The sequence below is a fragment of the Talpa occidentalis genome, unplaced genomic scaffold (genome assembly GCF_014898055.3).
Source record: "Talpa occidentalis isolate TD23 unplaced genomic scaffold, MPIMG_talOcc4v2.1 talOcc4.7, whole genome shotgun sequence".
NCBI classification, from domain to species: domain Eukaryota; kingdom Metazoa; phylum Chordata; class Mammalia; order Eulipotyphla; family Talpidae; genus Talpa; species Talpa occidentalis.
Genome location: NW_023605083.1, coordinates 27,369,563 through 27,395,356, shown reverse-complemented (window position 1 = coordinate 27,395,356; position 25,794 = coordinate 27,369,563). Strand labels below are relative to the sequence as shown.

At 37.8% G+C, this 25,794-nt stretch overlaps 2 protein-coding genes across 4 annotated transcripts in view; both read right to left on the bottom strand.

The window, feature by feature from the left end:
• PIP5K1B (phosphatidylinositol-4-phosphate 5-kinase type 1 beta) overlaps nucleotides 1–25,794 on the bottom strand; it is a 285,967-nt gene that overhangs the window by 211,842 nt on the left and 48,331 nt on the right. The gene's annotated exons all lie outside the window — the stretch shown is intronic.
• Nucleotides 1,491–5,606, bottom strand: PABIR1 (PP2A Aalpha (PPP2R1A) and B55A (PPP2R2A) interacting phosphatase regulator 1). Its single transcript, XM_054689119.1, has one exon. The coding sequence runs from the start codon at nucleotides 5,513–5,515 to the stop codon at nucleotides 4,658–4,660; it is 858 nt and encodes a 285-aa protein (XP_054545094.1). The 5' UTR covers nucleotides 5,516–5,606; the 3' UTR covers nucleotides 1,491–4,657.

The following is a 25,794-nucleotide window of genomic DNA, read 5'->3' as shown; positions in this document are numbered from 1 at the left end:
TAGCACTTACCTTAGACAACAGTAATGAAGATAAAATGAAATGACACATTAGGTTAGCACCTAAAGCAGCACCTGACACACAAATACTTTATATATTACTTTTCATATAAAGGTGATTTCAGCTTTTAAGAAATTTTTTTACTTGGATGGTAAATTAGAGAAAGCACAGAAAACTTTATCTTGGCTACAGTGAACAATCTGACTCAGATTTTTTATCAAGTCAGTGTAATTCAAGGTTTGATTCTCTAAGTAAAAAATCTAACAAGCAAACAAACAAAAGAACAGCCATGGAAAACTATGGGCAAAACTGCAAAAAAGTTCTACAGAGATATAGATTCTCTGTATACTTTGTCATGGCTGATTGGAATGGCAAGACCTTGAAATAAATGGTCTATTCTGTCACTCATTGCTGACCTCATTCACCATCTTTAAAGCCTTATTCAACCCATCAATTACACTTTCAGAAGCCTCCTTAATTGCTTCAGGACTTTACCCAATACCTACTTAACCATTTCCCAAACTTGGTTAGTCCAATCTGCTTCTTTTACGCCTGCCATACAACTGCCACTTGGCACCCAAAGTGGCTCCATAAACTTTCTACTCACTCTTAATCACTTCTTCATAGATCCTTTACAGAACCTTTACTTTACTCAAGCTTCCAGATCTACTCCTGCCCCACCCTCAATTATCCTAGACTCCTCAATAATTAGAAAATATAAGCAATTTCTTCAATACAATTTTTTCCTATTTTTCATATACCTCCCTTCATTTTTATAAACTTCTCCAACAGAAAATCAAGCCATCATTTACTGATATCTTTGTCTAGTCTTCTCACTCTCCTTCCTGTTTTGAAAGAAATAAATGTTTCCAGATCTATTTCCCAAGGCCACCTCTTTCTTCTATTTTCTGATATTACCCAGGAAATGTAGGTTAACATATCTCTTTGTTATTCTGACAACTGTTTCTCCCATCTCCACCTCTCTCTTAGATCCTCAAACTTTTTCCATTCATCTATGAACATGTTCATAAGAAAAAACTTCTCAGTCCTGTTTCCCTGATAAGCCTTGACCATGTCCTATTTTACTGCCAAATATATGAATGGTCTCTTACTCCTATGTAACCCACTAAATGCATAAATGTGAATCACTTAAGGCAACCTAATATCCTGATAGAGGTTATTCTTGATTATAATCAACCCTGTAAGTATGTTCAAAGGTTCTGATAAACAGCAGCCACGAAATCTGGTGACCAGTAATATTTTTCTCCATGTCCATTGTTTCAAACAAACATAATAAAATAAATTACAGAGGTTTGTTACATATGACAAACTACTTTAACTAATTGCTAATATGTGCTTTTTTTGAGATTTCTAAAAAATTTATAGATTAGCACTACTAATACCTTAAAAATGTTTTTTTTGGAGGATAATTCTTACATGATCTAAGTCCTTACATCCTACGGAGTAACAATTTAAGTTATGAAACATATAATGCATATTATCTATATAAATGCATACAGCTTCATCTGACTGAAAATTTACCACCTATACAGAAAAATAAGCTTACAGATAAAGGTCTCTCTACACCTTCAAGAAAAAGGATCAAGTAAAAGGAGCTAGAATAGGAAAGAACAGGGATTTAACAAGAAGGAAGCAAGCCAGTGAGGGTGGGGCACAGAAAACAAGGGAAGGGAAAGGCAAGGGCCCAATCTCATAAGGCCTCCTCGCCAGAATTAACACATTCTGATACACACTGAGAACAAAAGGAAGTAAATCAAAGTCTTTGAACTGAGAGATGAAGGATGAGATCTGCAGATTTAACAGGATTACTGTAGTTGCTACACAAAGAATGAATGGGTAGTTGACCAGAATGAATATAAGGTGGAAATAAATGGGAATTAGGAGGCTGCTTTAGAAGCTTAAGAGGGAAGTGATGGTAGCCTAGATCAGGGTTGCAGCAGAGGTAAAAATGAGAAAATTCTGGAAGATAAAATCAGTAAGACTTGGTGATGATTAGATAGAGTGAAAGAAAGGAAATGTCAATGACATGTTGGTTTCCTGAGCTTATACACAGATATAGAGGGAAGTGCAAAGCATGTATACTTTATACTAATTAACAGAAATCACTTATGGGAAGAGAAGAGAAATTGCACATAGTAAAATTTTTTACTATATAGGTATCTATATTGTTTAATTATTTTTATAATTAGCAGGGACACATTATTTCATAGTTAAATTCATGTGAAATAAGAAGAAACATAGTATTTGCCTGGCTGCAAAGGAATTGGTATTTTTAGGGAGAAGGAAACCATCTATCTAAAGGTTAAAAATATTTAGAGAATCTAGTCTAGTGCTTACAGGTTAAGGAGGAAGGATGTGTACTGAGACATGATTAGTGGATAGTGTTTTAGAATACAGCCGGTTCGCAAAGGATCTTATCATATGCCAGGTAGGAATGGGGAAGCATATAGTTTTCAAACAGGAGAAATCAAGTTTATATTTTAGAAAGATCACTTTAGAGGCAGTGTGAAGACCAAAAATGAGGTAAGAAAATAGACTGGGCGATCACTTAGAAACTTAAGCTAAATCTGAGGCAATAGATCAGGGGGCAGGCTTAAGATTCATTTCAGAAGTAGATAGGACTTGGTTATTAAGCTGAATGTGACAGGTAGGGGAAAGGGAAAGTCAAAGATGCTTCCCATGATTTTCAGTATAGGAAATTAGATATCAACTTAGGTAATTCAAGAATGTAGGTTAAATGAGAAAATAATACATTTTGTTTTGAAGATGATCAGGTTAAAGACCTCTGGAAGTAGGTCAAGGTGAGGAAGCTGGACCTATAGGATTGAATTTGAGGAGCAAGGTGAGAACTGGAGCACATGAACACTATTATCCAGAATAGGGAATTTAAACCTGTGGTTGTCTTACCCTCGATGTAATTTCACTGAATTCTTGAAGCAACTGTCAAAAGTTGACCAGTTCCATTTATTCCCATTGTTGTAGAAATTCCACATAGTTGTTAATCTCTGTAGGCAATAACTTGAAAAAAGTAAGCCAGAGCTTTTATCTTATTCTCTCTTTTAGTCTTTTCATTTTTTCCCCTTGTCCTTTGTCTACCTTTGTCTGTCTACTTATATCTATCTGATTAAGAAAGATATAGGAGGTATAGTAAACACAACATAAAAACATTTCTTATTAGTTTCATATTTTGTCTGGATTTTAAGAGACAGAGAAAAGAACATTTCATATTCTACTTTTAACAAAACCTAAGTCAAATGATTTACTAAGTCAAATGATTTACTGACTCTCCACTGATTTTCTCTTATAAGATATTGACCCTTAATTAACTGACATCCTCCTCAAGGCAGTCAACTTCAGCTGCAGCTTTAACCACAGAGGCACCTGAAACAATTACCAGTCCTCTTGTTGCTCACTATGAGAAATCTGAGTCACAGTGTACCTTTGCCTAACTGACTGGGAGGTAAATGCCCTAGTTTGCTGGGAGGTAAAGAGGAAGGACCTGTTGGCAAGGAAACAGCTGCTTCCTTCCTGAGTCAGGGAAAACTAGGAAGGTAACAGATGGGCAGAACAGAAAGGCAGCCAAAAGTTTCCCTAGCTCCTCGCTGGCAAAGATTTTTCACTGAGGCACTATCGGATATTTTAAAGCATACCAATGATTGAGAGCATTTGCTTGACCTGGGAGCTCTGATGAAGTTCAACAGGACTTCCCATACATTTTCTACATTTGAAAACTTTTAACTTTGCAGTGATACAAAGAACCTGGCTTCAACATATACAGCAGGATAAAAAGGCAAGGCACTGTCCCATTTCACTTTAGGATTATTATGCAACAGAATGCACCTTCTGGTTAAAAAGAAAAAGAAAATTTTCATTTTCTATACAGTATATTTTTATGTCTTAGAATTATTGTTAAAATTTCATTAGAAAGTGTTTCTTAAATACATTTACTTTTGTGTATTTAATTTTAAAAGATTTGTTGCAAACTTTATTTTGTTCTTTTATCATTCCACCCACCTCCACTTCTGTACCCAGAAAGTTAAATATCCAAGGATTCCTGGGTAAAATAGACAACCACTGGATTGATATGTTATAACTAACATATTTTTAAAATAGCTGGAAATAGATAGGTTATTGTTCTTCATCAAATAGAAATTAGCAATCACTGATAACAACATTAAAAATTAGTGTGGGCATGAAGTATGGAATTTTAAAACATCAGTTTACTATGCTGAGTAATTCAACATTTATATTTTCATCAGAACTTAATAATCCCATAAATAAATAGAGCTCTCAATTATTTAAAAAAATCAAGGGATAACATATGTATTTAGACATATTAGCAGCGTAAGAGATGTATGCTTCAACACACTTATTGGGAAAATGTCTGAAAATATTACATTGAATTCAAGGGCATCCGCAGAAATCTGACATAAAAGTTCTCTAGAATAACAATTCCGGAAATTCCAAAAAACGAAAAAAGAGTCCAATAGGAAATAGCCTCAAATTAATTGACAAAGTACAGTGCTTACTCCCAACTTGATTATTTTTTTCCATTGCAAAAAAAAAAAAAAAAAGGAAAAAGAAAAGAAACCAACGAATGAACGAACAAAAAACCAAGTCTCAGGATGGGTGGGTGCATCACTTAGATGAAAGTTCATCTACTGGAATAAAAGGAGAAGTCGCTTGGGCAGGCGACACAGGAGAGTCGGTGGTAGTGCTGACTTTCGCTGGTGAGTTACAAGAAGATCCCGCGCTGCTGCTGTTTCCATCCAGGGTATCTGAAGACACACACACACCAGGATCTGACAGCTGTGCAACGTCAGAAGAAAGCATGTTGGTGATGCCCTGGAAAAATCTCTTTGGCTGATACTCAGTTTCCATTTCACATTTTCTTTTCAATGGTCCAAGAACACTTGGTCTAATGCAATTGATGGGACTCTGGCTTCTCCTCGTAGTAAACCGGGTGGTGGGGCTGGGAATGGGACTTGGAGGCAACCCGTTGCTACTCACAAAACTTTGCAAGGATGGTGAAAAACACTGCTTCCCAATGCCCCGGGTGGGTGAGGGGGCCGGTGACACCGGGGTGAAGTCGATGCGCTTCGGGGAGGCGGATTTCTCCACGTCGTTGTCACTCAGGCTGAAACTTTCCTCCCAGGAGTGGCTTATCTGCATTGCGGTCTGCACCTCGCGCTCGTGGACCGTCTCGCGGTTGATCAAGTCCATGCCCTCCTCCTGCTTGATCTGGTGCAGGCGGCTGCTGTGCATGCGGACCGGGGAGGCCGGCAGCAGCAGGCCGGGGCGGCTCGGGAACGTCGTGCTGTTCCGCCTGGCGCTGGGCGCCTCGGCCTGGAACACCGGCGAAGTGTCACTGAGGCCGTGGATCAGGGGGGCGCTGTTAGACCTCCTGAGGCCCCCGCCACCGCCGCCGCCCTCCACCGGGTTCCCGCCCGTACCCGGAGGCAGCTCCAGGTCTAGCTCCATCTTCTCCTGAGCCATGTCGGGGCAGGGAGGCGGGGGCGGTGCTCAGTCAGAGACCTAGGACTTCCATTCCCCGCAGTCCGGGGCCGGGGCCGCCGCAGCTGCCGCCGCCGCCGCGAATCTGTCAGCGGGTTCGCCGCTCTGCGCATGCGTGCTCCGTCGCGCAGGCGCCCAGGAATGTCTCACATGGCGGCGCCTACTTAGTGCGTAATAGCTGCGCCGCGGGCCTTAGGGAGGGGCGAGGAGTAATTGGGCGGCTAATTAGGGTGTTTCTTCCGCAAACAGCGAGCGTTAGTGTCTGTTTAAGTAAAGTTGTCATTTTGCGGGGTATGTATTTATAAAACCAGAGCGCTCAAGACAGGTGCTTGGTAATGTGGGGGTGTTGATGGGGCGTGAGGCTGGCCTAATCAGGGAGAAGGTCCTTGAGGAGGAGACAGTCTCCTGAGAGCCTGAAGAAGTTGGCGACAAGGGCGCCGGGTAGAAGAGTTGGAAGCTGGGTGTTGAGGCTACTCAGGTGGCCGGCGGGAAACGGAACGGAGGGAGGGAGTGTGGCCTGGCGTGACCCGAGGTGGTGGACCAGGGCAGTCTCTGGTCTTTATACTGAGAACAATGACAAACTCCGTAGGTTTTTGAGCATGGGTATAATAGCGACTGAAAAGCTTCTGGCTGCAGTCTGAACAATCGGTTATTGGAGATTAGAAGCCATAGGGGAAAGATCAGAGAGAAGGAAATCCTTTTGCACAGAGAGGATAAAATTTCTCTAAAGTGGTAATGTAGAAGAGGAGAGGGAGATGATGGTAAATTCGACAATCATGGGGGTCGGGGTGGGGCAATCTGTATGTATTACTACTTTTGTTTTATTTGCAGTTAGATTTCTGTCACAAGCATATACACTTGGTAATGTTTATTCCGTACGAAGGATTAAATGAGAGAAAACCAACAAGCCTTCATATTAACACATACACACATACTTGGCTCATGTAATTAATGTAACCTTTCATATCTCATTAAATATGGGTTAATATTTAATTCTTCACATCGTCAGTCAAGTTTTTTTCCTTATATATTTAGTATGTACTAGACACTGCACTAGGAAATAGGGCCTACCTATGAGGATGTTTAATTTCTACTATGGGGGAAAGAGATGAATGAATGAATGAATGAATGAATGAATAGGGCAAGCAAGCTACTTTGAGAAAGTGGTAAATCTTAGGGAAAAATCAGGATGGTATGATAACACTGAGATAAAACAAAGCTGAGATCTAAATGTCAAGAATGAGCAAGTCATGTTGACATCTGGGGGACATCCCACACATAGAGAATAGCAAGTTCTAAGGCCAAAAGAAGACATGAGTTTGGTGAGTTAGCAGGAAAAGAATAAAAGGCAATGCAGCTGAAGCCTAAAGGGAGAGAGCAGTTTAAAGGAGTAAAGGAGTTTGAATGTCATTTAAGAAAACAAGGGAGAGTTTTAAGCAGGAAAGTTATGTTTTCTTGCTTATGTCTCAAATATCCCTATGGCTCTGCAGAAAATAGGCTAAAAGAGGGCAAGGATGGGTGCAGAAAGGTGAACTATGAATCTGATAAAAGTACAGGCAAGAGATGGGAAGGCATGTAGAGGAGAGTTAATTAAGAATTTTATTTCCTAAGCCAGAAAGAAAAAGAAAAATACCGGATGGTCTCACTCATAGCAGGAATTTAGAAAACCTAAATAAGGGACCAGGAAAAAGACTAATTGTAATAAAGTAAAAATAAAAATCAACAAGCAACTATAGACCAGAGATGTGGGGGGCGGGGGGGAAGGGGGAGGGGGGAGAGGAGAGAGATTAGGGTCAGAATAAGGGGGTGGGGTGGGAATTGTATGGGGAATATATAACCAAAATGAAAATGCATAACATACATTGTGCAAAAATGAAAAAAAACTTGTAAAAAATTTTATTTCAGTTGACTTAAGTTGGAGGTATCTAACTTGACATTCATATAGTTAGTTGAAATGAAAGAGAATTTAAGTGAATTTTGTCTTGCTCCCTCATTTTGCAGCTGAAGAAAAGTTCAGGGAGACTAAATAGCATCATGCAGCTTGTTTAGTACTGGGAACCAATACTAGAATCACGTATAAGAATCATCATCCCTAGTCTATGTCACTTTCCATCTGTCTCAAATAGGTTTTAATTTAAAGTCCTTGTAAAATACAGATCCTGATAATATAGTAATGATTACCCATATCAACATTATAGAAACATTTAAGCTTTCTAAGTTCCAGACACTATTCAAATTGAGACACACGTAGTATCTCATTTATGCTCATAACAACCCTATGAGTAGGCAGCATTGTCTCCATTTTGCAAGGGAAACTGAGATGCAGGGACAGAGTAATGCCCCCAGAATGACAATCAGTAGCAGGACCTGAGCTTCCAGGCTTCAAAGAATGAACACAATATTGCCTCCTCAAAGTGCAATGACTTTCAAGACTGGGAGAAACAACTTCCAGATTGTTAGTAGCTCTGTGAACGCAATGGTTTTTGAGGCAGGATTTAAAGGATGGGTAGGACTTCAATATAACATTATATATAAAAGTGGCAGCAGAATTATAAAACAGTGAATTTGGTTAATACTTGAAGTAGAACACATGGAGAACAGAAGGGAAAGTTGGAAATTGAAGTTAGAGAACTGGGGTGCTGATTGGCAGGCAAAAGTGCTTATATTTAACAGGTGAGGCAAGAGGGGGCCACTGGAGGTTTTTGACAAGGGGAATGACATAGTTTGAGATATCCTTTAGGCTCTGAAAGGTGGATAAAGGTTAGAGTGAAGTGGAAGAATGGAAGGTGGAAAGAACCAGCAGTTTCTAAGTATGTACTACCTGCCAGACACTTTAAACACTCCACAGTCCCACTTAATCCTCATTGCAGCTCTATAAATTAGATCTAATAGAGGGACAATTGAAGTTTAAAAGTTGCAAAAGTCCCTATGGTTACATGGAAGAAGAAAGCTCTGAACCAATCTGAATCAAGGTCACACTTCAAAACTTATGTTCTTTTTTGCTGCATTACCCATGAATTAGAAAAACAATTTGTTGGCTGAGATGAAAGGAGGTTTTAGATTAAAATTGAGAATAGCAGGAAAACAGGATGGATTTGGGAGACAGAAAGGTAACAACAGACCAGGATGTACAGAGGAGAGAGAATGAGGAGTCACACATGACTGAACTTTAGGTGTGACTGGCTAAAAGAAAATGGGAGAGAGGAGAAAGAGCTCCCAGATGTAAATTGATACTAGATTAATATATTAAATATAGAACTTACTTTAACTATAGAACTTACTATAGACATTAACTACAGAACTTACTTTGTAATCTACAAAAGTTTCTATTCTTTCTCAACCAATGCTGATACACAGTTGACAGAATTAAATGCTCAGTGGTAAGGATTCTAAGCAGTGTTTCATATACTGAGTTACTACTTGTCAAAGGAATAAAGGATAAATGAGAGAAAACATCACCCATAAGATACAGTTCAGTCTGTTGCAAAGAAAAATGCCAGAGACAGAATCTAGGGGATTCTCCTTGAGCAATTCCACCTTTGGTTTCACTCTGGCTGAGAAGTAATTACCACATCTACACAGTTGATACTCATGCTCACTCCTAAGTAAAAAATCAGAAAGCCACTCAATAGTTAATCTTTAATGTGATAATATTTTTAAGTTGTTTTTTAATACTTAGTAGCAATTAAGGCCCCAATGATTAAGATCACAAGTATATAACAAGGCAAAAATAAACCTCTGAATCCATATTAAATGAATATAAAATACTAGTGTGTGTACACACATATCTAATTTGAGATGGACTAGCAAATATCTCAATGTCCCATATAAACTAGTGTCATCACCAAACTGAAATAAAAATGTTGCAGAGGAAAACTGTATACTAAAAATGGAGGACTGGGCCTTGCTGGTGGTGCAAGGGATTAAGTCTCAGCATTATGAAGCTATTGGCAGCCACTGCAGCACGAGTTCAATCCCGGAGCAAGGGCGCTAACCCACATGGTACAGCAGACCTCTCCTGTCTTGCCCACTGCTCCCCTCAGCAGTGTATTTCAGTAGATCTGCCTGTTCTGCTCCCCACTCTATCTCTGCTGAATCCTCTCACCCCCTGCACCTCCGGCCTACACCAGAGCTCTTATATACATAAATAAATAAAATAAATCTTTAAAAATAGTGGAGGATTTTAGAAGGGCTAATTGTTTTAACAACTGAGGAAAATTATCTGGCAGCGCTTACTCAAAGAAAATATATGTATGCCCTATCACTAAGTAATTCCACTCCTCAGTATATACCCAAGCAAAATTAGTATTTATGTCATGTACAGAAATGTTCTTTTCATCAATAATAGTCCTAAGCTGAAAACAACTTAAATTTCCATCAACAGTTGCATGGCTGAATAAATTATACAATGGAATCCTTTACTCAACAACATGGATGAATTATAGTATAAAGTTGAAAGAAATGAAAACAAAAGAGGACATAGTCTTGAGTTGAGGTATCCCATCCCACAACACCAATGGTATACTCACTCCCTATGACTCCACTTTTCAGAAATTCTACAACAGCCCAAATTGGTCTACGGTGGTAGAGGTTGAAATAGTGCTTACCCTTGGGACTACTAACTGGAAAGGGCATGGGGAAATATGATCCACATCCTGCTATGGGTGCTGGTTTCACAAGTGGACACGTAAGTAAAAATGGATTGAACTAAATACTTGAAATTTATGTACTTTAGTGTATATCAGCTTAGACCTCAACAGGTTGATAGAAAAACAGAATGGGGAACTTGAATGTATATGGAAAAGAACAAATCAGAATAAGAATGTGTTTCAACAGGAAGGAAGATCATTTGTTCAAATACAAACCAAGTGTCTAACTCAAAATATGGGAATGCTGAGATTCCATTCCTCCTGAGACATGAAAATGTCAGTGAAAGAACAGCCAGCTGGTCTGGACAGTAGAAGAGTCAGAAATGCACACATCCCTCCTTGTGGCTACATTTCACTGGGACCCTAACCACCAGCATATCCCAGCAGCCTCACCGAAACACTGGATCCCTGTCTATGGCCAGTTCTATAGTTCATCAACAACCATGAGCAACCCTTCGTTCAGTTCCCACAGTGCCTTCAAAACTAGTTATTTCCAAGAAGGCATGAAGGAAGAAGCAAAGCCCATATTCCAGCCTTTGACTTTCTCAACTTCAATCTCTGTTAAACCACAGTCAGCTCTGTGATACCAGCATGATGAAATGAACCAGTTAAAGTAGGATCAGTGTAACCCAGTGGGACAGTTACTTTATCAGAAAAGAATGAGAAATGTGGTTAATGACATGATTTGGGTCACATTATCATGATGAAAGAAAAAGAGCAGATGTCGGAAACTGTTATCAGTCGTTCATTACATATTGAGATCCCACAGAATCTACCCTGAAGGTTGCTTAATCTAATCTTTTAAATGAGGGTTAGAAAATCAAAGCAGTTTTACTAAGGAACTTTGCCCCCTCTCACCTTCCATTTTGGCAATACCACTGGCAGTGAGTCACGTGCACCATATGGAGGAACTAAAACAGTAGATGGGGGCCTCCAAGACTTGATGGAAGAAACCTAGACCTAGGCTCTCAGCACAGTTCAAGTAAATGTGAATTGTAGTTACTTTGTTCAATTATTTTCAAGGGAGAGTACCTGCAGAGCTATTAAAAATGGCCATCTAGCTCCTACTTCTCTACTCTGTTAAATCTTTTGAACAGAAAATGAGTCAATACCACTCTGTTCCTCATGGATTTTAAACATTTTTGACAATGTCCACTTTTGGGTGCCTTTTCTTTGGCCAAGAACTTCTAGGCCACGGACCCTGATTAGTAGCTTTTTCTGTGTTTATATGCTTCTTTGTCCCTGCCTGATATCTGTCACTTGAAGGTTTAATTCACCTGGGAAGAAGGAAAAAAGAACCAATAGCTTCATGGATAATGTATAATGTTAACTTGAAAACATGCAAAGACTGCATATCTGGTTAGATTTATATACTTGAGTCTTCCACTTAGATGTTTGGGAAACTCCCATAAGGGTTCAACATATTAGTGCATAGCAGGACTGTAGCAAAATAAGTACAAAACTGCAGTCATATTTCTAGGACAAATCTGCCACTGACTTTGGGCTTTGCTTTTCTCATTTATAGAGTCACAACCTGGTCTATAGTAGCCCTTCACACAGAAAGGAGCTATAAAATAGGTTTCTGTCTACTAAAGTACAGTATTGTGATCACAAAATAATCCTGCTCACTTTCCCACTACTGTCACTGGAAGACTTCCTTTGTTTTCTTGGTTTTGGTTCGACTCTATGGAAGAAAATTCTTCATTTCCTTCCCTAAGAGCATAGTAATTTTTAGGGGTATGTTCTGTGCTCTCAAAAGCATAGACTGAAAGGTTCCCATGCAATCAGGCAGACTGCTTCCGAAAAGGAAAAAATAACAGAAACCACATATCTAAGTCTGGCTGAGACGAGAAGAACCCCATGGGGCAGAGAGGCCACAAGTAACTAAAAATGTGGCTGGATCAGTGAATACGATTCCCTGCAGCAAGCCATTTGTTAATTCCCAATGGCAGCAGCTACCCTTCCTGGTAGTGCTGAACTTTTCAATTGGGACTAATCCCAGAGGCTTACTCTTATAGTTCATTTTAAACCCTGTTTTGAATTACTGCTGTCATGCTACTATCCTTCCTGGCTTAAAAACAACTGCACAGGGACATGCATTTGGTTGTATCTTCCAAACAAGTCAAACCCAGCCTCTCTCAGAAAAATCACGAATAGTAAATGGGGAGTGGGGGGAGCCCTCCCTGGTGGCGCAGGCAGTTGAGCACCGCACTGTGAAGCTATCCACAGCCTCTGCAGCGCGGGTTTGATCCCAGCCGGCTGGGGAGCAACCCACATGGCACAGCAGACCTCTCCTGTCTTGCCTGCTGCTCCTCTCAGCAGTGTATTTCAGTCAATGTGCCTGTTCTGTTCCCCACTCTGTCTCTAGTGAATCCTCTCACCCTCTCGCACATCTGACTGATACCCTGGTTCTTGTATAAATAAATAAATCTTGAAAAAAAAAACAGTAAAAGGAAAGAAAATGGAAAAAAAATTCAAGAAGAGTCCATAGGTATCATTTCTCAAGGTGTGTCTTTCCCTCCATGTATCTGGTAATTCATGAATATATTTAGAGGTATAGGTCAAATGTTTCAAAGAAGTTTGAAGCTGCTGTCCTAAACCTAAAGATTTTAGGGGTGACAACAACACAACCAAGAGTGACCAAGCCTATGAGACACTTTAAGAGAATAAGGTTTATTACTGAGAAAGAGGGCAGTTGATAATTTGTTCTCTTCTCACGCAGTTTTACTTTCAGTTAGGTATAATAAGTAAATATGACAAAAAGAATATTAAGGATGGGGGACTTTTAATTCCTCCTATATCATACCAAAAAATTTATAAATTGAATATAACTAATTCCTGATCTATGTGCCTTTTTCACCTGCAGTTCAATTTATTAGTGAGAAATAAATTTTAATCACCCATGGAATTCAGCTATCTGAAAGTTCCCAATTACAGGGTTTTACAGATTTTTCTTCCTCTGCTTTTGAAAACTGAAAGTCTAAGAAAACTGACTTCTTCAGCCCTGGCAAATGACTTTTTTCAACAGACAATGTTGTTGTCTTTAGCATCATCCAACAAGAGCTTACACTTAATGAGGGCTCACGTGCTGGGATTCTTCTAAGTACTGTCCATATTTTAACTTGTGTAATCCCTACATCATCTCCACGAAAATTATTCTTATTTTATTGATGAGGGAAAGGAGGAACAGAGAAGCTAAGTTGCATGAACTAACAAAATTTAGCAATTAATAAATGTTCTATTTGTCCCAAAGCAGTCATGCAAATTAAAACAAAGTATTGGAAGCACAAAATGTCAGATTTGAAAGGGGTTACAATAACCTTTATCTGCAAGGAAACTGAGGTTCAGAGAGTGCCAATTGTTTCTTCAAGGTTAAAAGGCCACTGAGGACAGAGTCATGAATAATTATTAAATTTGTAGGAATTAATTGCTAATGTTTGCTCCTTGGGTTCTCTTTCCATTTTAAACACTTTCTCTAAATCACAACATCTACTTCCATGGTTTTCACTATGACCAACTGCTGATTCTATCAGCTTTATTCCCCAAGAGAGGACTGACCTAACCCTAGAGTGTAATATATAACTACCTACTAGACATTTCTACTGTATGTTCCATATTCCTTCCAGTTGGTCTACAAATGAACTGAACTTCTTCTTACTCCAAGTCTACTACTTCTCTTGAGGCTGAATTATACAACAATCCTGAGAAGTGACTCGTGGTAAGAGAAATACTGATGACACAAAAGAAAAGACAGTTAAGATGAAAAACCCTGGAGCAGATGGAGGAGATGAGTTGAAGGCACAGTAATAGGTTACAAATTTTTGTTTAGAGTCAAATAATAACCTTTAACTTTAGAGCCACCAAATCTGGGGAAATTGCATTGTTCTTCTCATAAATAATAGCTAATTACAGTTTCAGAGTGTTGTTTATTTTTAATCAGCTCCATCACTGACAAAATAAAAATGTTTACCTTTAGCAAAAATGAAGGGGAAATGCCATTAATGCTATTGCATGCACAATGCAGATGTGCACACACACAGTCTTTGTAAAATTCTGGTATGAAGATCATTTCGGTATATTAAGAAAGCTTGAAAGACTATCTTTTGCTCCATATTTAGAACAAGTTTTAATAGTAATGTGTGAACATTCACCTAGGTTTACATGGGACAGTTCTAGTTAATAGTGCTAGCCCCTTGATGAATTACATAGTTACCCTATTTAATAATATCAACAATCGTGAATCCTAGAAGAATTTACTGAAGACTTCTGGGCCTTGCAGATTGAAATTAGAGAGCACCTTTTGGTAACTTCATTTCTTCAATGGTTACTGACTTAAGTTCTCTTGGGAGAGTTAATTTTTCCCAGAAACACCGAACACCTCTCATCTAATCTTCATAGAATTTCACATAGTACCCGATACTGTTTTTTGATTATTTCTCACATTTGGTCTCTAATTTTGTTGATTTTTACTGTCTTTACCAATAAAAGAATATTTGCTTTGTGTACAAAATTGAATAATAAAGACACATTAAAAAAGTTGAAAATTGGGCCTCCCTGGTGGCACAAGGGGTTAAGACGCAACCTATGAAGCTATCCACAGCCTCTGCAGCATGAGTTCGATCCCCGGCCAGGGAGCCACCCACATAGCGCAGCAGACCTCTCCTGTCTTGCCCGCTGCTCCCCTCAGCAGTGTATTTCAGTTGATCTTCCTGTTCTGTTCCCCACTGTTTCTGGTGAATTCTTTCACCCCCCACACCTCTGGCCTGTACCCCAATTCTTGTATGCGTAAGTACATAACTCTTAAAAAAAAGTTGAAAATTGCCCATAATGTCCCAATGCCCTTGAGACATTGTCATATAAAACATTCTGACTTTTATCTGTTTGCATACCTGCCTTCCTACCACCCATATGGGATGTTTATTAACCTGTCTTTTCCATATTATGATGTGAACATCTTTTCCATATCATTATAGATTTATATCTTCAGTTTCAAAGGCTATGAAGCAGGACCATACCCTAAGTTTCTTACTTATATTCCTGGAAATAGGGTGTAAGTATGATGTTAACTTTCCTTATACTATTTTTAAAAATACTTGTTAAACCTGGTTTATTATCTTTACATGTCCATCCGATTAAAAGTAGATATGTTCAAAGACAGATACATTTAAATACAAGTTTTCTGCTTGTAAAAAAATGTTTATACAGCTTATATTAAAAATCAGCAAAGGACAAAATAAATATTTCTTGCAATCAACTAACCAGTGATCGGTTCTGTTAGCATTCTGTTATATATATACCTACCCACCAACTCTTAGTATGCTTTTTTAAAAATAATTTTTTTAAGATTTATTTATTTATACAAGAACTGGGGTACAGGCCAGATGCATGGGAGGGTGAGAGGATTCACCAGTGACAGATCAGGGAACAGAACAGGCAGACTGACTAAATACACTCCTGAGGGGAGCAGCGGGTAAGACAGCAGAGGTCTGCTTCACCATGTGGGATTCTTGCTGGGTGGCTGGGATCGAATCCGTGCTGCAAAGGCTGTGGACAGCTTCACAGCGCGGCGCTCAACCGCCTGCGCCACTGGGGAGGCCCATCTCTTAGTACACTCTTTTTAAACCATAGATGAGGCCAGATTATACACGGTAGCTTGTAACTTACCATATTATGCCGTCACCTTCACCTTCACAGCAACATCTTAAACAGTTATACGGTATTTAATAGATAAAGGAATCATCATTTGATTATCTACTTATGGAAATTTGAGATGTTTTCAATTTCTACTATTATAAACAATGCTACAATGAATACTATTACATTTTGCTTTTGCCCTGCTGTTTAATTATTTCCTCAGGCTAAATTCCCAGAGGTGGAACTATTCAATATTAGATCAGAGAATATGTACTTCAAGGCTTCTGATGAAAACAATGCCCTTGAGAATGTCTACATCGACTGACATTCCCAAAGGAGTCTGAGCGCTTATTTTCCACCTCCACTTCAAAGGTAGTATTTTTATTCTTAGACAATGAAAGTGACACTTTGGGTATTTTTTCAATTTTTGAAATTTAACAAATTGGACTTTTTTTTCATGTGCCTTTGGGCCTTCACAATAAATCAGCTAATCACTCTATCATCTATTATCTATCTATAATTAAAATAGTTATAATAAGTTGTATTTATTTATGAAAACTTTAGGTCCTGCTTTGCTGGAGAATATTTAAAAACCCAGAGGAAAACATGCCTTGCAGTTTTAGAAATAGCTCTTGTGCTATTACTGGAATTTTGCTTTAAGTTTATTCCAAGTAAGGGAGAACAAGCATTTTTTCCATGTGGTATTAACATAAATATGTACCAGAACAACATTATAAAGTGTTTTGCAAGAGCACAGAATTCAATATAGAACCAGATACATTCCCAGCTTGTCAGTAAAGTATAAGCATTTTAATAAGTATTTTGTTGAATACAGTCATCTGTGTATGCTTCATGGAACAGACCACTGAAATGATACAGAGGCAAGCTTCACCACAATGTCAACATCTGCAATGTCTCCAGTACAATCTTACTGACAGCTTTCACTGTTATTTTTTCTTAGCTTTCATTTTTGAAGGAGCACCCACTATGAGCAATTATGACTGACTGATTTCCTTTAGCGCAAAAACATGGTGAACACTCACTACTTTTGTAAAAACAGATGACCCACCAGTGAACTGATGACAATGAGCAGAAATTGCAGCATTCCAGCAAAACATTTTTATTTAAATGTTTAAAAACAATGCTCAGGATATATAATATATAATGTAAAAGGTTGCAAATTCATATGGCCTTCTCCACTTTTTTTACACTATTTATATTTTTTAAATGCACTCATAAAATACATGTAAAATGTTTCAGTGTGTTTAATTATTATTAAAGAAATCAAAGTAGTTATAATTTCAATGAAAATCAATTTTTGGAGATATATTAATGTTTATGATTAAGAATATGCTACTAAGAGACCACATAATAAAAGTAAGGGTAAGGCAAGATTTACCTATTCAATTATAACTAGAATAAGTTCTTTGTTAGCATTATTACTTTTTGTTTTGATAAATTATTGCCTAATTTGCCTGACCTTGTAATACTTGACAGGATATATAAGGTAACATTATAGCAATAAATAATAGCCTGAAAATCTAGTAAAATAAATGTTTATGTTCCCATAGCATTCAGTGTAGAAAGACACTCAATTCTAAAGTGTTACAATAATACCTTGATAAAAGAATGCTTATTATTCACAAATACAGCAACTCAAGAGACCAATCTTATCCTCCCAATTTGTTCATTGACATATAGGTGCCCAAATATAATGCATTCCAAAATGTAGTATAAGAGATGATTAAAACAGGTTAGGAAAATAAAATGACACCTGGAAATGTAAAAACTGTAATAAATAGCACTGTGAATTTGTTCACAATGGCTGGGCTTCACTGACTAAATTATAACCCACCAATTAGCTCCTCAATGCAAAAGAGAAAAGAAAACTCACTATGGAAATTATGTTTGAGATTAATGTAAAATCCAAAATATCGTCAAAGAGCAGCCAGACTTAGAATCAAAATAAATTAGAAAATTATGACATCTCCTGAAAGCATGATGAAATACTGTTGGAGAGTGGGGGTGGGGAAGCAGGAAGAGAGGCGTGTCAACTAAAGGTATCATCTTTTTTTTTATATAAAATTTTATTTTTATATTCCCCATACAATTGCAACCCCCTTATTTTGACCCCAAATCTCTCCCTTCCCCAACCCCCTCCATAGTGTGTCTCTGGTTCATAGTTGTTTGTTAATTTTGATTTTTTCTTTCTTACAGTTATTCTTTGTTCCTGGTCCTTTATTTAGGTTTTCTAGATTCTTGCTATGAGTGAGACCATCAGGTATTTTTTTTTTCTTTCTGGTTTATCTTTTAAAGGACAAAGAATAGAGGATCAAAGTCTCTCACATTTCTGGAGAAGATGATGCCTGAAGCTAATGCTTTAATTCTCATTTGTCTGGCAAACTAGAGGGGAACCTAGCTGACCCACTAGGTTGGCATTGTGTGTTGAAACCAGCCCTTTAAAGTATTCATCTGCATTTGCTCTGCCTTCACATCCTCTCTTAAGAGACCATTTGATGTTAACAAAAGTGGTCAAGGAAGTTTACCAATTCAGGGGAAGAAAATTTACCACCTCAGTGCCATAATGATCACAGCATGCTGAGTGGTTTCCATTTTAAATATAAACTGATAAAATGGAATTTTTCTTCAACAGCCTCGATGGTGATTTTGAGTAGTATGAATCAATTTGCTAGGGCCCAATCAGCCTTACAAAATGATGAATTATAAATCCACAAAGCTGCAAATCATGTATCTTTTAAACCATTCAACAACTTCCCCATGCCCAAAGTATCATGCGAAATTCCTTAGCACAGGTCATCAGACCTTGCTTATTCAAGACCTTTCATCCTCAAGTAATATTGTGACTGTAATCATCATCATCAACAGCTGACACTTGTTAAATGCTCTTTCTATGTTAAGGTGCTGACCTAAGCATCTTATTTAAAAGCTCATTTAAAATTACAAAACCCTATGAGGTAACTTGTGTTTCTTTGTTTTACTAAGTGGGGAGCTAAGGCACAGAAAGATTACATGCTTTACCTCCTCACATTCCCAAGTGAATGTCAGATCTTAGACACTGAAATATCTGCAGGTCTTGCAAAAGCTACCTGCTATTCCACACCTCTGTTCCTTTGCAAACTATTCACTTTGCCCAGAAATCTGTCCAATTTTTTTTTCTTTTGTCCTAATGATTCTTCAAGATTCAGTTTAGGCAAAGTCTCCTCTGAGAAATGTTTCCAGATAGACTAACTTTTGTAGAAGTTAGATGTTCCCTCTTCTGCACTGCTGTTACTATATGTACCTACTCACAAATAAGATGAGAATCTGTTCCCACGGGGTTACAGATCGCTCATGGGCAATGCCAGGGTCACTGCATAAGGTCTCAGTCTTTCCATGCACAACTCTAGGGGGCACCGTTCATATGGACTACAGAATGATGTCAATGGCAGCAGCTGGAGCATGGCAGCTTGAAGGATAGTACCCCCATTGCCTTCCAGAGAATTTGGCCATGTATGTTCTCATAAACATTTCTAAGTGACGAATAGCCAAGACAGAGATATTACATGTCAAATGGAGTTTAACAATTGAGACCTCTAACCTGTTTATTACCCTCCAAATCACCACCTCTTCAAGTTTAAAGATAACTCCTACTTTTGTCACTCAGTGTCCTCAGAAAATCTCTGCCTTATCTTCTATTAACTTCTTATCCATTTACTCTAAATAATAATGGTGAATTTTGAAGATTTCCCTCCAAATCTTTGATAATGGCATAATTAATCTGCAAATGGATGTAGCATTTTTACCAAGGCTGCAAATAATTATAGTGAGAGTCGGATATAAAAATCTACCCAAAAGCATAGACTGAAATGCAAATTAATACCATCCAATTTTTCTATTTTAACGAGCATGTTCACAGGGACATTATGAGTCTATATTCAGAAAAACAGCCTTCCACAAATTCAACCACCTGCTCGGCAAAAAGAGAAAAAAAATGCACACTGAACTTTGGCAAATATATATGATAGCTTTGATTAGAGGATCAAAATAAAAAAACTGAACTAAACTTAGGCAATTCATTTTTATTTTCTTGAGAAATGTTTATCTTCTAATGCAGTTTCTATCTTTCTATGGAATGGAACATGGTCCTAGGTCTACTTGTCTGCAAAGAACTACATTTAAGAAACAGAAATTGAGACAGACTTCACTGAAATGAAGTTCTTTCACTGAAATGAAATTCTTTCATCATTCCTGTTCACTCTTAGCTCTGATTCTTTCAGTTGACTCCTGTCTTCCATAAAACTAACTGTTGCTCAGAGTTAGACAAAATGACTAGCTCTGAAATTACTGGTAAAAACCTCATCCATGGCTATGTGGCACAGGCAGAGTGTGGTATCTGTGTCCTAATCCCCAGAACCTGTGATTTTATTACATGGCAACAGAGAATTAAAGTTGCAGGTGAAATTACAGCTGCTAATCAGTGCCCAATGGAATCACAAGGGCACTCTAAAGGAAGAGGGAGGCGAGAAGTCCATGTCTGAATGATGCAAGATCCACCAGCTGTTCCTGGCCTTGAAGATAGAAAGAGGCCATGAGATAAGAAATTCTGCTGACCTCTAGGATCTGAAACAGGCAAGAGCACAGATTCTTCCCTAGGACCTTCAAAGGCAGGCAGTCCTGCTGACACACATAGAATACTATATTTGATATAATCATTTCCTTGTCGCCCTCACAGGCACTACCTATCACCAAGCATAACACTTCACGGCTATGTATTTTATAGAAATGATCTGAAATACAAGCTAATCAGTTCACATTTTGAGACTTTGTGCATACAACATTCATAACATTTTGTGAGCAACAAAGCATCCTCAGAGAACAGCTGGTCCATTCCCAAGAATTAATTTACAAATGAAGACATCCAGGTCAGAAGGCCTTGGGTAGTGCTGTACTCCAGGTTGCATATCTAATTATTCTCTAATTAATCGCAGACCCAATGCAATTCCTCATTTGTTTCACCTCACCCCCTCCCTTCTTTCTCTTTCTGTTCAATTCTCTTCCAACGTCCCATGCCAACAGCAACTAGTATTAAATGTTGTGCATAAAACTAAAGTGGCACTTGACATGCATATTATGTGAATTTTTAATCTTAATTTTAATTAATTAAAAACTTTTTCACAACTGATGCTTGTTTCTGTTATTGGGAAACTTAAGTTGTTTGGAACAATCTGGGAATGTGAATCTACTTCTCCAACTGCAAAGCATATGAAATCTAAATATAGATCAAGCATTTCTGATGAAAATCCTGTGTCTGAATGTGCTAAACATATAAAATACACATTGAATTTGGAAGACTAGTCTAGCTAAAACATATGATTTATTTTTCACATTGTTTAAATGATAAATTCGATTAAATAAAATATATAATTTAATATTAGTTTTGCCTATTTCTTTCTTTTATTTTATTTTTTTAAAGATTTATTTTATTTATTTATATAAGCACTGGGTATAGTCAGAAGCGTGGGAGGGTGAGAAAATTCGCCAGAGCCAGAGCGGAGAGCATAACAGGCAGACTGACGAAGTACACTGCTGAGTGGAGCAGCGGGTGGCAGGAGAGGTCTGCGCACCATGTGGGACCCACTCCTGGCAGCCGGGACCGAACTGGCACTGCAGAGGCTGCGGGCAGCTTTTCAACCCAGCATTCAACCACTGCGCCACTGGGGAGGCCCTTCTTTCTACTTTTCAAATGCAATTACTATGAAATTTAAAATGACACATGTGGCTCTCAGTATATTTCTATCAGCTAGTGTTGTTTAAAGGAGTCATCTGAGATACACATACATTTTCACCTGAAATTATAGAAAAAGGAAACAGCCCAAATCCAAGATGTTTAATACAAAGAAGAAACCATAAAGGGAATGTGTGGCAGAAGAACTATGTACACATGATCAGTGTCAAACTTCATAACAAAGTCAAGGAGAAAAGAAGATTCTTTCCTTGTTTTATTCATTTTTAAGCAACTGGGATAAATGATGATTAGAAAAAAAAGGTTAAAAAAACCTTCTCCAAACTTCCTTTGTTTGTTGGTTGGCTCTTAATTTACAGATGACCTTTGAATGAAAGCTGTAAACTAAGAATGAGTATACAGAGCAGAGAGAGGCCAGTGTACATTTTTAGAAATCTATTTTTTCCACAAATGTGTCAAGCTGAAAAAATGAGAATACAAGCAATTCACAAATTCTTCCCATTAAATGTCTAATTCAAGCTCTCCTTTTCTTTGGCTTTAAAATGGATCCGCTATCAATTTTTAGAACTAGTATTACTCCAACGAGGAAGACATGTTGAGCTGTCTGATAAAGTATTGATGAAAATATCAGACCTGAAAAAAAGTCCCTGGAATTTGGCCTTAAGTATAAGATATGTTATACAGCCCTATTCTTTACCCTATTTGCTCTGGATGACAGGAGTGAGTCCATGGTGGTCACAACCCCATGTGTCACATGACTGATCAAAGATGTCAATGCAAAGTCCACCCTGCGGCTCAGAGTGAGGGGTCAGTTTCAGAAGCCACAGGTTGCTCAGAGAAAAGAAGTGGTTTGTTATGGGGGCCCTAAGCCTCTCAAAGGTCAGAGAGATAATCCCTTTGCTTCCAGGCTGGGCTGACCCCTAGGGTTAGTACTGTTTCAGGTCCATGATGAGTGCCGAGGTCATGCTGGGATTCACCTCACACTCTGGTCACCTCCAGTCTGCACTGATCACCTTACTCTTGATTCTCACAGCCCAGCCATCCAGTTCTCTTACTTAAATGCCTCCATTTAATTTTCTATTCAATGCTCTTTCATTGAAAAAGAAAAAAGCACACATGATAAAAATGTTTAGATAAAGGGATGGTAGACAGATCTATATATGTAGTATAAGAACAATTACAGACACAGGAAAAACAACTGCAATATCAACAGTGGTTATGTGGTTATGCTAATGGTAGGATTATATTCTGTGTATCTTTCAATACTTTCATATGGGGGGATGTATTACGTATACAGATGAATTTATCTTTTTTTTTTTTTTTAAATATGGGAGGGAGTGTTAAAAATAAAGAGGATCTGGGCCTCCCTAGTGGCCTAGGGGTTAAGTCTCAGTACAATCACTACTACGGACTGATATCTATCCCCAGCCAGGGAGCTGACCCACATGGCACAGCAGACCTCTCCTGTCTCCTTAGCTGTTTCCCTCAGCAGTGCATTTCAGCAGATCCACCTGTTCTGCTCCCCACAGTCTCTGGTGAATCTTCTCACGCCCACACCTCTGGCCTATGCCCCAGTTTTTATGTGCAATAAATAAATAAATCTTAAAAAAGATAAAAAGGATCAATATTACTAAGACACTGGAATTTATTTTGAATTAGCATGCACCTCTGACATAAGCACCTATACATTCTGCAAACTGCTTGTGACATGATTAAAGAGAGGCATAGTCAACAATGTACTTTCAAAGTACCACATGGCCAATACCCAAGATAGGATCAGTACTAAAAACAAAACTGGGTTCTTCAGAAAAGCAATCTCCAAAATAGAACACAATAAAACTAAAACTTATTTCTTCTTTGAAGTCTGTGTGTGAACTTCAACTATTCAATTATACCAGGCATCTAAGTTGATAATATTGCATGAAAAATTAAGATATTACATTACATGAAATTTTGAACCACTTCTTAAACGTGAGTATATTTTTAATATTTCTTACAGATTTTTAAAAGTTCAGCAGAGCAGATAGATACAGATCACTTAAGAATCTCAAGTAAAAGGTACCTAATTATTTACCAGATACATATGTCACTTTTTTAGTCATAAAACTCCAGGCAAATGTTATCATTTCCACACAACTTAACTGCTATGCATTGAGAAGCCATCACATATTAAAAATATCTTATTTGGAGAAGAAAGACATAGCCATTGTCAAAGTACTGTAGGAAGAGAATCACAAATCATAAATAATGGCAAAACACCAATGACAGTTGCTCTAGAGTAGAAAGTAGACAAGAATATTGCCTATGACCTCTGTGGTTTTAATATTTCTTTACAAGTGTTAGTCAAAGCAGTAAAATAATAATAATAATAGAAATGAAGAATTAACGTTATTTGGAAATGACAATAATTTGTGGATAAAATCCAGAAGAACCACTTGAAAAAAGTCAGAGCCAACATAAAAAAATCAAGAAGCTCTCAATTTTCCAGAAATAACTATCTGGAAAAAACAATGGGATAAAACATTCAAAGGGGAAAAGTGATAAGAGAAATAAGAATATATTTGAGAAAGTTATACAGAACCAACATCCGACTCAACAAAAACAAAGCAAACAGTTGAGTCAGAAAATGGGCAGGGTCTCCCCTGGTGTCGCAGCAGTTGAGCTGGGTTGTGAGGCTGCCCGCAGCCTCTGCAGCGCCAGTTCGATCCCTGGCCACTGGTGAGGGTCCCACAAAAAAAAAAAAAAAAAAAAAAAAAGGGCAGAAAGAGCTAAAAAGACACTTCTCTAAAGAGGAAATGCAAATGGCCAAGAGGTATATGAAAAAATGCTCAACATCACTTATAATCAGGGAAATGAAAATCAAAACACAAACAAAAACCTTACACTGGGGAGAATGGCACGTATTTTAAAAAGTAGCAACAACAACTGTTGGCAAGGATGTGGAGGAAAGGAACTCTTCTACACTGCTGGTGGGAATGCAAACTGGTCCAATCACTATGGAAACTGTCTGGAGGTTCCTCAAGCTACTAAAAAATGGAGCTACCATGTGACTCAGTAATTCCACTACTAGGGATCTACCCAAAGGACACAAAAACATTAATTCAAAAGGATAGCTGCACCCCTATGTTAATTGCAGCACTATTTACAATAGGTAAGATATGGAAACAACCCAAATGACCAAAAATAGATGACTGGATCAAGATGTGGTACACATACACAATGGAATATTACTCAGCAATCAAAACAGATAAATTCATGCCATTTGCAGCAACATGGATGGAGCTGGAAAGGATCATGCTCAATGAAATAAGACAGAAAGAAAAAGAAAAATATCAGATGGTCTCATTTATAGGAGGAATATATGGGAACTAAATAAAAGCTCAGGAAAAAAATAATAAAAAAAACGAAAATTAACAGGCAACTATAAATCACACACATTCTGCAGAGGAGGGGGAAGGAAAGGGATAAAAACAGGGGAGGGAAGAACATAGGACACTATGGTGATGGTGCACAGGTGAATTGGTGGTGGGAATTTTAAGCAAACTGCATCTGAGAAAGCGTACATTACATAAAAATGAAGAATGATGTAAAATATATATAAATAAAAAATATAGAAAATCATACAAAGGGCCAAAAGCATTCAAACATACCTAAAATCAAATGTATGAAAATTAAAACGTGAACATGATACCGTCTTTTCAACACCAATATGTCAAAGATTTTTTTTAAACAATGATCACATTCAGCACATTTCAAGTAAGTAGGGAACTGCCCAATCCCACATCTGCATGGGTATCATTTTTCTATAGACAAATTTGGCAATATACATTAAAAGAAAAAAAAAAAAACTTTGCAACTCCTCTGATCTAGTAATTGCACTTCCAGGAATTTATCTGATGGAAATGATTGTGGGTGTTTGAAGCATATTTATAACATTTAATGATAAAAATAAAATTTCTAGTCAGAGTAATTTGTATATATTATGCTATGTGCATTAAAAATGCAATAGTTAAAGATATTACAGAAGACTGACAGGAAATATATTCATGCCATCTTAAGATTTTAAAAAGCAGATTCTAAAGTGGTATGTTCTCTATAATCCTGTTTTTAAGTAGATCTGCAAGTGAATACAAAGAGAAAAGATGAAATGACACCAAAATAATTGATTGGTTATTCTGAAGTGTGGGATTATAAGAAGTTTTTATCTTTTTTATCTCTGTATTTTCTAAATTTTC